This window comes from Lepidochelys olivacea (assembly GCF_965140295.1).
Source record: "Lepidochelys olivacea isolate rLepOli2 genome assembly, chromosome: 12".
Taxonomy (NCBI): Eukaryota; Metazoa; Chordata; order Testudines; family Cheloniidae; genus Lepidochelys; species Lepidochelys olivacea.
In genome coordinates, this window is record NC_140422.1 from 5,351,840 (window position 1) to 5,367,761 (window position 15,922).

At 51.0% G+C, this 15,922-nt stretch overlaps 1 protein-coding gene across 1 annotated transcript in view; it reads left to right on the forward strand.

Annotated features, from left to right (window-relative positions):
* PLEKHG4 (pleckstrin homology and RhoGEF domain containing G4) overlaps positions 1-15,922 on the forward strand; it is a 165,812-nt gene that overhangs the window by 104,389 nt on the left and 45,501 nt on the right. Inside the window, exons 11-13 of the mRNA XM_084644640.1 lie at positions 1,314-1,452; positions 2,745-2,867; positions 10,281-10,472. Coding sequence (XP_084500766.1) covers positions 1,314-1,452; positions 2,745-2,867; positions 10,281-10,472 — 454 coding nt within the window. The remainder of the gene's footprint in view (positions 1-1,313; positions 1,453-2,744; positions 2,868-10,280; positions 10,473-15,922) is intronic.

Genomic DNA, 15,922 nt, shown 5'->3' on the forward strand with positions numbered 1-15,922 from the left:
TTTCAGAAGCTCTCTGAAGCCTGCATCCCAAGCAAGGGGGAAAAAAGTGCTAGGGAAGGCTTGCAGACCATGTTGGATGAGCAAGCATCTCAAACGGGTTATTAAGAGAAAGCAGAAAGCCGACAAGGAATGGAAGATGGGATGGATCAGTAAAGAAAGCTACATCTTGGAGGTCAGAAAGTGTAGGGAAAAAGTGAGAACTGCCAAAAGCCAAGCACAGTTGAACCTTGGAAAGGAAATTAAAACCAGTAGTTAAAGGTTCTATAGCCATATAAATAAAAAGAAAACAAAGAAAGAAGAAGTGGAACTGCTAAGCACTAAGGATGGGATGAAGATTACAGATAATCTAGGCATGGCCCAACACGTAAATGAATACTTTGCCTCAAGTTTTAATAAGGGTAATGAGGATCTTAGGGATAGTGGCAGGGTAGCGAATGGAAATGAGTATATGGAAATAGAAATTACTACATCTGAGGTTAAAGTCAAACTCGAACAGCTTAATGGGACTAAATCCAGAAGACCTGGATAATCTTCATCCAGGAATATTAATGGAATTGGCACATGAAATTGCAAATCCAATAGCAAGGATTTTTAATGAATCTGTAAACTCAGGGGCCATACCCTGTGGCTGAAAGGTTGTTAGTACAGTACCTGTTTTTAAGAAAAGAAAAAAGGTGATCTAGCCTGTTAGTTTGACCTCAGTTGTATGCAAGGTTTTAGAACAAATTTTGAAAGAGAAAGTAGTTAAGGGTATAGAGGTAAACGGAAACTGGGGTAAAACACATGGTTTCACAAAAGATAGATTGTGCCAGACCAACCTGATCTCTTTCTTTCAGAAGATAACTGATTTTTTAGACAAAAAAATGCAATAGATATAACTTACCTGGATTTCAGTAAGGCATTGGATTCAGTTCCACATGTGTACAAAATCTAAATGGGTATTGGAATGCTCGTAGTGTAAGCTGAAACAGTGGAAGAGCCCCGCTGTTCTCTAATATATATTGTGATGTACTTTGTTCTTGCATGACAAAAAAGTTCTGGATGCAGGGTGGCTGAGGGTATGGCTACACAGCCAAGAAAACCCAGTAGCTGGGACCCTCCCACCTTGCAGGGTCCTAGAGTCCGGTCTCCAGCCCGAGCCCAGAAGTCTACACAGACCTGCATGAGCCCAAGTCGTCTGGCACAGGCCAGCCACGGGTTTTTCTTTGCTGGGTAGACATACCCTCAGGGGCTGCCAATAGCAAAGTCATGTATAGGTATGAAATATTAATAAGAATGTGAAACACACTGACTGGACTTGTGTTCCCTTTCAGAGATGCTCTGGATGCTGCTAGCACGCTTTATAACCGAGTGGATGAGGGCGTCCACCTACTGGTGATGTTGTCAAACAAACGCATCCAGGAGCTGGAGCTAGTGACGGAATTCGAGACTTCTGAAGAATGTTTTAGGGAGGTAAGGCCAGTTTGTCATTGGTTGTAGTGATTAGCCTTAACTGCATGTCCCACAAAGGTATTTAATCCCAGTTTACATCAGGGTTTGAACCAGGTGGTAGTAAAGTAACATGCCTTCACATCACAAAAACACCCCATAAGCAACTTGGCATTTAGTAGTTTCTGCCCAGGTTGAGACGGGCCCTACCCCGCCTGATAGCATTCAGTGACCTGGCTTTCCTGTACTGATGAGACATACAGACTTGGGACCAGATTTTCAGATGTGCTGAGCACCAAGTCAGCGGGTACTCTGTATGCTCAGCACCTCTGAAAGTCCAGCCCCAAACATGTGACCTTCATACCTGTTTGATCCAGTATAACCCCATTAATGTCAGCGAGGTTCCCTCTGATATACACTGATGGAAGTCAGATTAGTCCCTTAGAGTGCAGAGGCCTCCTGGCCAGGAGCACAAACACATGGTGTTTCCCATGATGCACTGCAGATTCAGTTCCACATTTGTACTAAATCTAAATCTGGAGGTACCTCTGAGGAGCCCTTCTCCCACGTCAGAGGAGGCTGATGGGGGCTTATTCCATCCCTTCAGAGTGAACAGAGCCATCTCAGCCCCCATGATGGGAATGGGATTAGGGAGTGTGTTTGTAGGAAAGGCAGATGAAGACCAACATCCTTACCCAGCTGACAAAGTCTGACTATCCCTGAGGAGATGAGCCCAGTGCCAGTGATTGGCCTGTGATGAGGAGCTGCTAGGAATAGCATGGACACTGGAGATTATATTGAGCGCTGTGTTCAGGAAACAGAGAGCAGATGTCATAGGGCCCCAGATAACCACATAAGAGTGACTCCGTTGCTGTGATCAGGGTAAAGCCGTTGCTCCTCATCCTTCTGCCAGACAGAAATTGGAGTGGGGAGCAGATGTGGCAGCAAACGGAGCGTTGGCAGCAGGAGCAGTAGGAAGATAGGACCAGCCCAGGAGTTGCAGAGGTTTCATCTGACTGCTGTTTGCCCAGAAGCACAGACCTCAAGCAGCTGCTCACTTTGCTTATGCCTAAGGCCTGTGAGCAACAGCAGAGCTTAGCAATTATCCAGGGACCTAATGTGGGAAAGGTCCATGTGTAAAGCAGAAGGCATACACTGAAATGCTGAGATGTGGGGAGAAATGCTCATGCATTCTTTCCAGTGATTAAATGACCAACCTCACCAGAGAATCTCCCTGCTCTTTCCACACAAAGGCCTGCCTTGCACAGCGGCACTGACTGACAAATAATACAACTGCTTTCCCCTTTTTCTCCTAGGTCAGCACTTGGATCGAGAATGTTGGCAGGAAGCAGCTAAAGGAAATGATTGACCTGGACGATTCTTTGGAGCTCCTGCTTCAAGCTCAAAAGCAGTTCAGGGAATTTGATCTTGTTGCCAGTGTAAGTGTTCTCCGATTGGAAAGAGGGGCAGAAGAGTTCGTGGTGGGAAAGAACACCCCTGCCTACCACAATAGTGGGGGAACTGGCAGGCGAATGTAGCCTGCCAGGCTGATTCCATAGTGTATGCTGACACCACCCTGGGGCACATCCCATAGATCAGCCTTAAACAACCTCTGACCTAGACTTGAACAGAGTGATCCATACACACAAGACTGGAGACACCAACACATTTGTGTGTAGCTCCGAGAGAGACTGGCGGTATTGTGCTATTCCTCCTGGAATGCTGTGGAGTCCGCCTTAGTCTCTGCCTATGTGGGCTGAGAATTTTATTGAACATGTGTTTCAGAGGGAGACTGTGTAATTCACATCTGTGTCTCTGAACAACTCCACCTGGGCCTTCATGATGTCTCCTGTCACATTCCCCTGTCCGCTCTCCAAACTGCCAGCAGTGTCTGCCTCCCCCACCACCTCCCCATTCCTTTCCTTTGCCCATCACTCTCTCCAGGACTTTTTCCATGCTGTCCATATGTTTGTAACCCTTCTGCTAAGTGGTTTCAGCAGCAACCAGGGCTGGGTTCAATATCCAGGGGTCTTCTTAACATTACAAAACAGAACTGGCTCGAGCCCCCACCCAGTAATCTGAGAAAACTAAACACCACCCCAGGTGCCTCTTAGAGGCAGTACTTCCCTGTTCGCAAGCACGGGCTCTGTGTATGACAAAAGAAAATTTTTTATTGAAGTGAGAGGAAACTTGGCATTAATTTGGGAAAATACTGCAACACCGATTCAAAAGCATGTACGCCTTAAGTAACCACCCACCCAACAGTACGTTGGGCAGTGTCGTTTGCCTCAGTGTCCTACCTTTCGGAGTGAAAGTCCAACGAACGAATGTCCCTTCAATATGCCACTCAGTGAGCCTGATCAGCTCTGTCTTTAAATACTGGAGAGGGGTGGGTCAAATGGTGTCCCGGACTTGTTAAGCAGAGTTCACGCCACCAGGAAGGAACACCTGCCTCCGCCCCATCTGACTTTCACCAGGATTTGGCATCTCACCCCTTGCTTAGCAAGTGAGGTTATTCTTCGAGCGCTTGCTCATATCGATTCCAATTAGGTGTGTGCGCTCACTGCGTGCGCGGCCGTTGGAGAATTTTTACCGTAGCAACACCCGATGTGTCGGCTGTGGAGCCCCCTGGAGTGGCGCCTTCATGGTGCTGGATATATACCCCAGCCGACCCAGCGCCCCCTCAGTTCCTTCTTACCGCCCGTGACGGTCGTTGGAACTGTGGAGCGTGGCTTTACTACTCTCCACTCTCCCTAGCGTTCTTCCTACAGTTCGTTAAGTTTAGTTATAGTGTTTAATAGTTATAGTTGTAGTTGTATAGTTGTTTGTATTAGTGGAGTGGAAGGAGTTTCCCCTCCTCCCCGTACTTTGTTTGGGCTCATGTCCAAGGCTCCGGGCTTTAAGCCCTGCGGCTCCTGCTCCAAGCCCATGCCAACGGGCGACCCCCACAACTCTTGCCTGAAGTGTCTGGGGGAATCTCACCAAGCGGAGAAGTGCAGGGTTTGCAAGAGCTTTCGTCCCCGGACTAAGAAGAAGCGGGACTTTAGCTTAAGACAGCTCCTTATGGAGGCGTCTCTTAGTCCTCAGCCTCCAGCGGCGCGACAAGACCCGACACCAAGTGCTTCGGTGCGCAGTGCCCTGGCTTCAGCGGCAGGAACGGCACCGCAGTTGGACTCTGATAGAGAACCGCGGCACTGACGTTCCCTGGCACTGCAATCGACCCCATCGGTCTGGCACCGATCTCACTCGCCTGGCCAGAAGCGGCACTGGAAACCGGAAAAGGCTGGCCCAACTCAGCAGGCACCACCCTTTCCGGATCTGCCAGCAGAGCCACGTCCCACAGCAGAGCGCCCAGGGACACAGGTGACGGCCTCAGCTCTGTTGACTCTGGCACCGAGAGCGGAGCCGTTGAGTCTGGTGTGACTGGACTCCCCGACTCGCAGCGTGGTTGAGGTCCAATTGCCGTCTACTCCAGATACCTTTGTGGCTGGAAGGGATCTGATTGCCATGACAGTGTTGGCATCCCCTCAGCTGACCAAGGCACCAGCACTTGTCCGATTGGCACCATCCGGAGGCAAACCGGCTCTTATTCACCTGCTGGCACCGTTGGTTGAGCCGCGGCCCTGATCCCGCTCTCGGCACCGTTCCCACTCCCGACGCTGCTCACAGTCCCGGCACCGTTTGCAGTCCCGGCACCACTCTCCATCACGCAGAGGGTCCATCCAGGGTGGCCTTACCACTTATCCGGTCCATTCAAACCGTGGCCAGAACAATCTGGCAAACACCCACTTCTATTCCCCTGACTGCTAAGGGGGTGGAGCGGAAATATTTCGTCCCCTCCAAGGGATATGACTATTTGTACACTCACCCACAGCCCCGTTCACTGGTGGTGGCCTCAGTGAATGAGAAGGAGCGACATGGTCAACAAGCCCCAGTGCCCAAGTCAAAAGAGGCCAAACTCCTCAATTTATTAGGGCGCAAGGTCTACTCCTCGGGGGGGGCTCCAGCTCCAGATCACGAACCAGCAGGCTCTCCTGAGCCGATACAATTTTAATTCTTGGAACTCCATGATGAAGTTCAAGGAGCTGGTTCCTCTGGAGTCCAGAGAAGAGTTTGGGGCTCTGGTAGAAGAGGGCAAAACGGTCTCGTGGACCTCATTGCAAGCCTCATTGGACACCGCAGACTCTGCCACTCGGACCCCTCTCTTCAGGAATCACAATGAGGTGCATCTCTTAGCTGCAGGCTTCTGGCTTACCACCAGAGCTTCAGCAAACACTACAGGATCTCCCCTTTGATGGAGAGGGCCTGTTTTCGGACAAGACTGACTCGAGGTTTCAAAGACTCAAAGACTCAAGGGCCATAATGTGTTCGCTGGGGATGCACACACCGGCTACCCAGCAGAAGCCATTTAAACCGCAGCCTCAACGCTCCTATCCTCCTCCTCGGCTGAGGCAGGACTTCTATAGGAGATGGGGGCGCAGTGGCAGGAGGAAACCCTTCAACCAACAATCTGGCCAGTCCCAGGGTCCTTCTAAGCTCTTGGTAGGTTCCAAACAAAACTTTTGAAGGGACGCCCCAGGACGGTGTACCGGACCTCATTCAGGATCCTACCCCACCCTTCTTGAATCATTTATCCCGTTTCCACCGTGCCTGGTCCCTCATAACCATGGACTGTTGGGTTCTTCACACAGTGGAAAGGGGATACTCTCTCCAATTTTCTTTCTCCCCACCCTCCCTCCCCCATCCCTCTTCAGGGACCCCTCTCACAAGTAACTCCTTATTCAAGAGGGTCAGATGCTCCTCACCATGGGGGCGATTGAGGAGGTTCCAAGGGAGCTAAGGGGCAGGGGGTTTTACTTCTGTTACTTCCTAATCCCCAATGCAAAGGGTGGGCTTCGGCCTATCCTGGACTTGCGTGGACTCAACAAATTCATGGTAAAATTGAAATTCCGCATAGTCTCCTTGGGCACCATTATACCTTTCCTGGAGACTGGTACGCCGCCCTCGACATGAAGGACGTGTATTTCCACATCACGATCTATCCGGTACACAGATGCTTCCTCCACTTTGTGGTCAACCGCGAACATTATTAGTTCATGGTCCTTCCATTTGGCCTCTCTACGGCCCCCCAAGGTGTTCACCAATGTATGGCGATAGTGGCATCCTTCCTTCGTTGACGACGGATACAGGTATACCTGTATCTCAATGACTGGCTCATCCGAGGGCACACCAAAGAAAAAGTACAGTCTCACCTTCAATTGGTCACAGACATATTTTGTTGGTTAGACCTCCTTCTCAAAGTGGCGAAGTCAACGCTAGAACCAACCCAAAGAATAGGGTTCATCGGAGCTGTCCTGGACTCCATGCGTGCTTGAGCCCTCCTTTCAGACGCTCGTTTCCAAGCTTTGTCGAGCCTCATACGGAGCCTTCAAAGCTTCCCAACCTCAATGGCGAGATCGTGCCTGAGTCTCCTAGGTCACATGGCTTCCTGCATATACGTGACTAGGCATGCCAGACTACGGCTCGACCCGCTTCAGGCCTGGTTGGCATCAGTCTATTGACCAGGTTGAGACAGCCTGAGCCTGGTGGTCACCGTCTCAGAGAGTTTCCTGTCCTCCCTCCAATGGTGGCTAGATCCCGAGGTAGTATGCGAAGGAGTCCCCTTCCACACCCCTCAGCCCTCCTTGTCCCTCGTTACGGACGCGTCAGCCCTGGGATGGTGCGCCCAACTCAGGGACATCCAGACACAGGGTCTATGGGCCCCGTCCGATCTCTCTCTCCATATCAACGTACGGGAGCTGATGACGGTACATCTGGCTTGTCAAGCCTTTCAGGAGCGGCTGCATGTTTGTTGTGTAGCAGTCCTCACAGACAACACCACAGCCATGTTCTACATCAACAAACGAGGGGCGCTCATTCCTCCTCTCTTTGTCAGGAGGCCATTCGACTGTGGGAGTTCTGCATAGCCCACTCTATTTGCCTGGTGGCGTCTTCTCTCCCAGGGGTCCAGAACACGCTGGCGGACCACCTCAGCAGGTCCTCCCAATCCCACGAGTGGTTGCTCCATCCGGATGTCATCCTCCCCATCTTTCTAAGGTGGGGGTTTCCCCAGGTCGACCTGTTTGCCTCCCCCAGCAATTGGAAATGCCCAGCTTTCTGTTGCCTCCAAGGCCGCTCCCCAGCTCTCTCACAGACACCTTCCTACTCCCGTGGATGAGCTGATTGTTTTACGCCTTCCCGCCATTTCCCCTGGTACACAAGGTCCTGTTCAAGGTGCGCAGGGACAGAACACGGCTGATTCTGGTCGCCCCGGCATGGCCCAGGCAATATTGGTACACCACACTGTTGGAGATCTTAGTGGACGCCCCAATCCCGCTGCCCCTTTTTCCAGACCTGATCACTCAAGATCATGGCCACCTTGTCACCCCGACCTTCGGTCCCTCCACCTCATGGTGTGGATGCTGCATGGCCGAGCCATTCAGAACGCCTCTGTTTTTATTTGGGGCAGCAGGTCCTGCTGGGCAGCAGGAAACCTTCCACTCGGCCCACATATATGGCTAAATGGAAGCGATTCTCATGCTGGTGCACTTACTGCAGCACGGCCCCCCTCCAGGCGTCCGTGCCTCTCATTCTGAATTATCTCCTGAGCCTGAAACAACAGGGCCTGGCCATATCATCCATCAGAGTTCACCTGGCAGCCATCTCAGCTTTCCACCTGGGAGTGAATGCCTGATTTGTCTTCACCAGCCCCATGATCGGTAGATTCCTCAAGGGCCTGGACCATCTCTACCCACAGGTACGGCATCCAGTCCCCATGTGGGAACTTAACCTGGTCCTTTCCAGACTTATGGGGCCCCTGTTTGAATCATTGGCCACCTGTTCCCTCCTATACCGCTCTTGGAAAACAGCTTTCCTCGTTGCTATCACTTTGGTGAGGCGTGTCTCCGAACTCAAGGCTCTTACCTCAGAACCACCTTACACGATCTTTCATAAGAATAAGGAGCAGCTGCGACCTCACCCTGCCTTTCTTCCCATAGTGGTATCGACCTTTCATATCAACCAGGACATCTTCCTCCTGTTTTTTTACCCAAAACCGCACACCAGTCATCAGGAACAGCGGCTACACTCCCTCGATGTTCGTAGGGCTCTTGCCTTCTACACTGAATGTACGAAGCCATTCCGGAAAACAACGCAGCTCTTTGTCACGGTGGCAGACCGGGTGAAGGGCCTCCCGGTCTCCTCCCAGCGGATCTCTTCTTGGATTATGTCCTGTATTCGTGCTTGCTATGATCTGGCCAGGGTCCCGACCCCTCCTCTCACTGCTCACTCCGCGAGGGCTCAGGCCTCGGCAGCGGCTTTCCTGGCCCAGGTGCCAATCCAGGAGATCTGCAGAGCCGCAACTTGGTCTTCAGTACATATGTTTGCCTCCCATTATGCCGTCGTTCGGCAGGCCAGAGACAATGCAGTGTTTGGTAGAGCAGTCCTACAATCCACGGTACTTCACTCCGACCCCACCACCTAGGTAAGGCTTGGGAGTCACCTAATTGGAATCGATATGAGCAAGCACTCAAAGAAGAAAAGACACAATCGAGATGTGTTGCTCATATCCATTCCAAACCCGCCCTCCTTCCCCTCTGTCGGAGTAGCTGGCAAGAAGGAACTGAGGGGGCACTGGGTCAGCTGGGGTATATATCCAGAGCCATGAAGGTGCCACTCCAGGGGGCTCCACAGCCGACTCACCGGGTGTTGCTAGGGTAAAAATTCTCCGACGCCCGTGCACGCAGTGCGTGCACATACCTAATTGGAATGGATATGAGCAACACATCTCAAAGAACAACAATTACAAAGGTGAGTAACCGTCTTTTCAGCTCAGGGGACTCCCTCAGTTAGGGCATGGTCAGTACAGTTCTGCTGCCTTTTACTCTTACAATCCAGATAACAACTTTTCATTACTCCTGCATTCAAAACTGAAGTGACTTGTAACCCAAAACTGATACTTTGGCAAAGCAGCTCCATCTGCTGTGCCCCTGGGCCAGTGGTTCTCAAATTTTTGTACTGGTGACCCCTTTCACACAGCAAGCCTATGTGTGCGACCCCCCTTATAAATTAAAAACACTTTTTTATATATTTAACACTATTATAAATGCTGGAGGCAAAACTGGGTTTGGGGTGGAGGCTGACAGCTCACAATCCCCCATGTAATCACCTCATGACCCCCTGAGGGGTCCCAACCCCCAGTTTGAGAACCCCTGCCCTAGACGGAGTAGGTTTGTCTTTTCAAAACTGTCTTCTCCTGAAGTCTTTCCCCCCTCCCCACTCCAGTTCATCACTAGTATCAGGAGAGAGCTCATTCAGACCTGCTTACATGAATAAAACACCTTCCTGGTCCTGGTTCTCCAAGCCACAGCTGCCTCCTCAGGCAAATTCCTCTGAAAAGCTCACCGCTTTCAAGCCACCTATGAGACAGTTATTGTACGTACAGCTCAGTGGATAAGTTACATGTCTGTGCATGGGATGGGAATGTTTACAGAAATTTCCAGAACGTGTCATGGATTTTTTTGAACTCACTTTAGATTCTTGAAACACTTCAATTTCCTTGACCCTAAGTAGCCTGTTGTCATGAAGGCCTTTTATGCTAAAGCTACAGATTCACTGCATCTAATCTGAGCTTCACAATTTAATGTGGGTGCTTATAAAGAATGATTGCCTGAGAGAGCTACTATTTTGCATCTCTGTGCCATGCTAGGTTTAGCTAGTCCTAATGGTTCCCTGGGGCTTTGGAAGTCTCCCATGGTCTCTGTTTCTAGCTCTCCAGTGCGGCACACTGATCCACAACTGAAATTTTCTTTCAGAAATATTGTAGAAGGGGACAGGAAGTGTTAAAGAAGCTGGACAGGTGGGAAGATTTTTCCTCTGCAGACTTGCATGTTTATGGACTCAAGCTGCAAACATATAGAAATCAGCTGGAGGAGTTCTGCGCCCGACTGGATGACACCAGGAGTCGGATTGGAGAGACAGTCAGGCTGTACGAATTCTTCGACAAGGTGAGGAAATGAATCATAGAATCATAGAATATCAGGGTTGGAAGGGACCCCAGAAGGCCATCCAGTCCAACCCCCCGCTCAAAGCAGGACCAATTCCCAGTTAAATCATCCCAGCCAGGGCTTTGTCAAGCCTGACCTTAAAAACCTCTAAGGAAGGAGATTCTACCACCTCCCTAGGTAACGCATTCCAGTGTTTCACCACCCTCTTAGTGAAAAAGTTTTTCCTAATATCCAAATTATGAAGCGCTGAGCTTTGAGTAGGGGAAAAGGTATGTGCCCATGAAAGGACATTTCCACTGCGGAATAGGGTGAAGACCCCATAGTTTTCCTCTGGTCTAATTCTTCTAAGCTCCAGGCCCAGTGTGGTGGGCACATCCTTACTGTCAGCACCAGTGGATAGAAGGGTCCTTCAGCAGTTGTCTTGGAGACCAAGGGACCAGAATTCTGGTGTCCTGCCTTTCAGCACAGAGGAGGCTGCCAGGCCATGGCAGTGCTGGTGTTTTGCTGAATACTGTGTACTTCATGTTGTGGATAGTTATATGTGTTGATGTGTCAGATGCAGCCCCCTCATTTGCAACCATAAAAAGAGCCAGTTCTCTGTTCTGGGCAAGTCCGTGCGACGAAACCAGGCCTGAGAACATAGTGCCCAGAACCTTGTGGGTGATGGCAGCTTCCTGGTGAGTAGGGTTGCCAATTTTGGTTGGAAGTATTCTGGGAGGTTTCATCACATGATATAATATTTGACTAAAGGTTAGTCTTTAATTCCTGGAGACTCCAGGACAATACTGGAGGGTTGGCAACCGTATTGGTGAGGCCCATAGGGAGTGAGTAGAACAATTGGCCTGAATTGGCCTGTTCTAATTGGCCTTAGAACAAATGGCCTGAAATCAGGTGAGGCCATGTGCCATGCACATTGTACAGGAGCCCGGAGTGCCCAGAATTCTCACGCCTTTGCCTTGATGTGAACACGGCCTGCTTGCTATCGGGGGATTGGTGCGGGTTAGTTTCTGAGGTCGCCTGTGCAGAAACAGTAAGAGTTTCCATGTACATTTAAAAACCTTTGGCAAGCGTAAAAGGCAAATGAATCCGTGTTCCATTTATTTCCCAGTTGTACAAACACTGGGTACTGAAGTTCTCAAATTCCAGAAAGAATCAGACCCTTCCAGTTAAGCTGTACCAGATGTAGGCGCCGCTTAGACGCCGTCTCTCTGAATTGCCTTGGCAGCCAGAGGTGTTCGGGGGGGGTTGGGGGTGGATTCTGCTAAACCCCAAAACATTCAGAAACAGGCTCCAGCGCAAAGGGGCGAAGAGGAAGTGGCCCAGGATGTTGCTGTGCAGCCGTAAACAGGGTGGTTGTTTGGCGACAGTCTCTGCACATGTGCGTCCCCCACCCCGGGCTATGCTCTGCCCTTGCTCCTGTCATGGAGGGGAGGTCACAGGCGCTCACGGAGAGCAGAATATCCTGGCAGTGTTGTGGAGGGAGCCCCAGGATGTCACAGAACAGCTCCCAGAGACTGGAGAGAGGGGTCAGAGGGCTCCAGTGATAAGGATGCCTCGTCCTGTGTGGCGCTGGATAACGACCGCGGCCTGTGGCTGCAGATCACTCTCCCCGGCTGAGCAAACCAGGGCACGGAGAAGGGCAGCGACTGATCCAATGTCCCAGGAAGTCTGTGCAGCACTAGGAGTGGATCCCACATCTCCTGACCCCCAGTCCTTTATTTTAACCCCTGCACTACCCTTTCTTCTGAGAGGAGACTGCCACTGCTACTGTCGTCACTTGTTGGGCAGCAGCTAAACGCAATCTGACCTGCGATGACGTGGCTCGGAGAGCTCCGCCATTCTGAACTGCATAGGATGTTCCATATAGTCCATGTTCTGTTATTTCCTTACCTATTTAATGATTAACATGTCATTTGTACCCTTTAAAAACTTGTTTAGCCCCTTATTTAGAGTCCAGGTAGCTTGTATCTAAGGAGATGCTGTCCCTTTGTAGAAAAATCTCCATTCGCCTAGTGTTCTGCAGCGCCTGTGGCCTGGGTTGTAAGATGTGGTACAGCACACTCACGTCTGTTCGTGTAACACCAGCAGACCCTGGTTGTCGGCGAGTGGGATCGAACCTGGGACCTCTAGAGCGAAATGCAGGAGCCAAAAGCCATGTGGTCCTTAGCTAAGGCTGCAAAGCAGACTCATCAATCTCTCTCTAACCGGTCTCGGTGCCACTAGAGGGGACAGAACACCACACCCAGAAGGTGTGTGGGTTACATACTTCCCCTAGCTGAGGAAGCATGTCCCAAGCTTCAGAGACTTCCCAGTTGAAATCCCGGATGAGCCCCCACTTGTAACACCAACAGACCCCGGTTGTCAGCGGGCAGGATCGGACCTGGGGCCTCTGGAGCTAAATGCATGAGCCTCTGCCACATGAGCTAAAAACCATGTGGCTGTTAGCTAAGGCTGTAAAGCAGACGCATTAATCTCTCTCTAAGAAGTCTCAGTGCCAATAGATGGGACAGAACACCACACCCAGGAGGTGTGTGGGTTTCATTTGCAGTTGAGCTGGCTCTAAAGAATCATGCTGAACAATGCACAGGGCAGAGCAGGGCTGCGGATAGAAGCTTATCTTACAAGCGCTGCAGGTGCATTGGTGAATGCAAAACTTGACAGAACAATTTGAAAGTTTCATGAGATGATTACATTAGATCTCTATCTCAAATCCATTCTGCCTGCCTAAGGCAAAGTCAAAGGCATGGTCTGCTGTGGAGAGGGAAGAACAGAAGTTCAGTCTAAATTAATTTACTGTCTTCCATTGCCGGGCCTCTCTGATCTCACACAACCACCTTTTGCTCCTGCTGGTGGGTCCCTGACCCCGAAAAGGCCTTCTTGTTAAGCCTGAGCCTGGATGGGGCAGTGGCAAGAGGCTGAGATTAGCAGCATCCCTGGTTTTCTTCCCCATAAAGATCCTGCAATGTGCCAGATCACGTGGTCTGGAAGCGAGCTGTCAGGCCGCATGCTCTGTGGGTTTGAGAGTCTCCTTGGCACTGCAGGATATGGCAGGTGCCAGAAGAATGGAGCTCAGGCTTCCATGGGGATTGTGTGGCTGGCCCATGCACACACCTTGCTGCCCAGTGAGAGAGGTGAATTCCACCTCAGGAAATCGGCTGGCTGCTGTCCCAGCTGAGGGCTTCCTGTGGTGGGCAAGTGCTCCCTGGGGTATTGGGTGCAGGGCGTGAGAGGAGGGTAGTGCTGCCCCCCGTGGGCAGGCTGGTTGCTGCACCAGGCGCTTCACTGCTTGGCAGACCCCTAAAGACCTGTCCTTTGGATCCTGCTCTCAGTCCTGACTTGACTTAGGCTATTAAATGTTGGGTGGGTGAATGATTCCAGTATTCAGTGTCCCAGTGCCCTTTGCAGCATGCATGTTAGGAGGTGCAGCCCTTCCCCAGGAGAGGGACTTGCTGGGCAAACCAGAATTGCCTGAAGGGTTTGTTAGAGGCCGAGGACAAGCCGTTGGAGAAAAGGTTTGTGTGGTAAAGCAGCCTGAGCTGGGGCCAGGCCGCAGGCAGTTCGCACACTGGGCTGGCTGGATTCCTTCTCCCTCCCTCCCCACTCCTCAGAGGATGCAGCTAAGGCCAAGCTGAATGTTTCCCCTTGTCTGTACTTCCTTTATATCAGCAGTTCTTGGTGCCTGACAAAGGCTGGGCATGTGCTGGGCTGAGTGGAAGAGGAGGCTTCCTATCCTGCCCCTGCTGAGGGAAGGAAGGGGGGAGGGTTGCTTCTCTGAGTATGTGTCCATGTGGATCCCAGTGTTGGTGCACATGTGCCTCAAGTGCACAAAGCCAGATTCTTTAGCAGCGCCCATGAGGCTGCACACATGCCCCCCGCCTCCTCATGCTCTATCACGAGGGCACAAAGGGCAGGGCAGGCCCACGACCTCCCCCCCCAGGTTCCCTCTTACCACCTGTGCCAGCAGGATAGAAACTCGCAGTGTTGTATCTGCTGTCAACCCTAGCAGGAGCTGTCTGTACCTACACTCCTTCACTTGGTGCTGACTTCTCTGCCCAAGTCTTGGAGTTGCCTGACTGCTGGATGGAGTGCTGGATGGTCGGGTTCTGACCTGAATAGGGATGTTCGAGTCTGACTCTTTCGGGCCTGACACCACTCTCAGAGATTGTTCTAGGAGGCAGTGCTTGAGTCCTGTGATTTCTGGTTCAAGTGGAGAATGGAAGGCAAACCGAGCAGCGGCCTGGGATGTGGAATTCACCCAGGCAGGAAAGTCGTCATCTGTGTCCATGCAGGTGCCACTTTGTGGGTTCTAATACTTTTATTCACCCCCCAAACCCAGATCTCAAGTAATCCCAACTTGGCCAAGATCCACTGAAAGGCCAAGATCCACTGAAAGGTAAAGATCCCAAACAACTGGAGCTGTTTGAGAGGAAGTCCCATTCCTCTACATCACTCTCGCTAATTTCCAAACCCTACTAGCCAAATGCAATTTTCTAACATGGGACAGAGTGATGCTATTCATCAGTCAAACTGCCTCACCAGGCTAGACAGGAGTTTAAGGACATTGTAAAAGAGGGACAAGCTAGTGACAAAGACTTGCCTACAAGCCTTAATGAACGCAGCTGACACCCCAACTAGGTCCATGGCTACCATGGAATCATAGAATATCAGGGGTTGGAAGAGACCTCAGGAGGTCATCTAGTCCAACCCCCTGCTCAAAGCAGGACCAACCCCAACTAAATCATCCTAGCCAGGGCTTTGTCAAGCCGGGCCTCAAAAACCTCTAAGGATGGAGATACCGCCACCTCCCTAGGTAGCCCATTCCAGTGCCCCACCATCCTCCTAGTGAAATAGTTTTTCCTAATATCCAACCTAGACCTCCCCCACTGCAACTTGAGACCATTACTCCTTGTTCTGTCATCTGCTACCACTGAGAACAGTCTAGATCCATCCTCTTTGGAACCCCCTTTCAGGTAGTTGAAGGCAGCTATCAAATCCCCCCTCATTCTTCTCTTCTGCAGACTAAACAAGCCCAGTTCCCTCAGCCTCTCCTCATAAGTCATGCGTTCCAGTCCCCTAATCATTTTCATTGCCCTCTGCTGGACTTTCTCCAATTCGTCCACATCCTTTCTGTAGTGGGGGGCCAAAAACTGGACGCAATACTCCAGCTGTGGCCTCACCAGTGCCGAATAGAGGGGAATAATCACTTCCCTCGATCTGCTGGCAATGCTCTTACTAATACAACCCAATATGCTGTTAGCCTTCTTGGCACCAAGGGCAAACTGTTGACTCATATCCAGCTTCTCGTCCACTGTAATCTCCAAGTCCTTTTCTGCAGAACTGCTGCTGAGTCAGTTGGTCCCCAGCCTGTAGCGGTGCATGGGATTCTTCCGTTCCAAGAGCAGGACTCTGCACTTGTCCTTGTTGAACCTCATCAGATTTCTTTTGGCTCA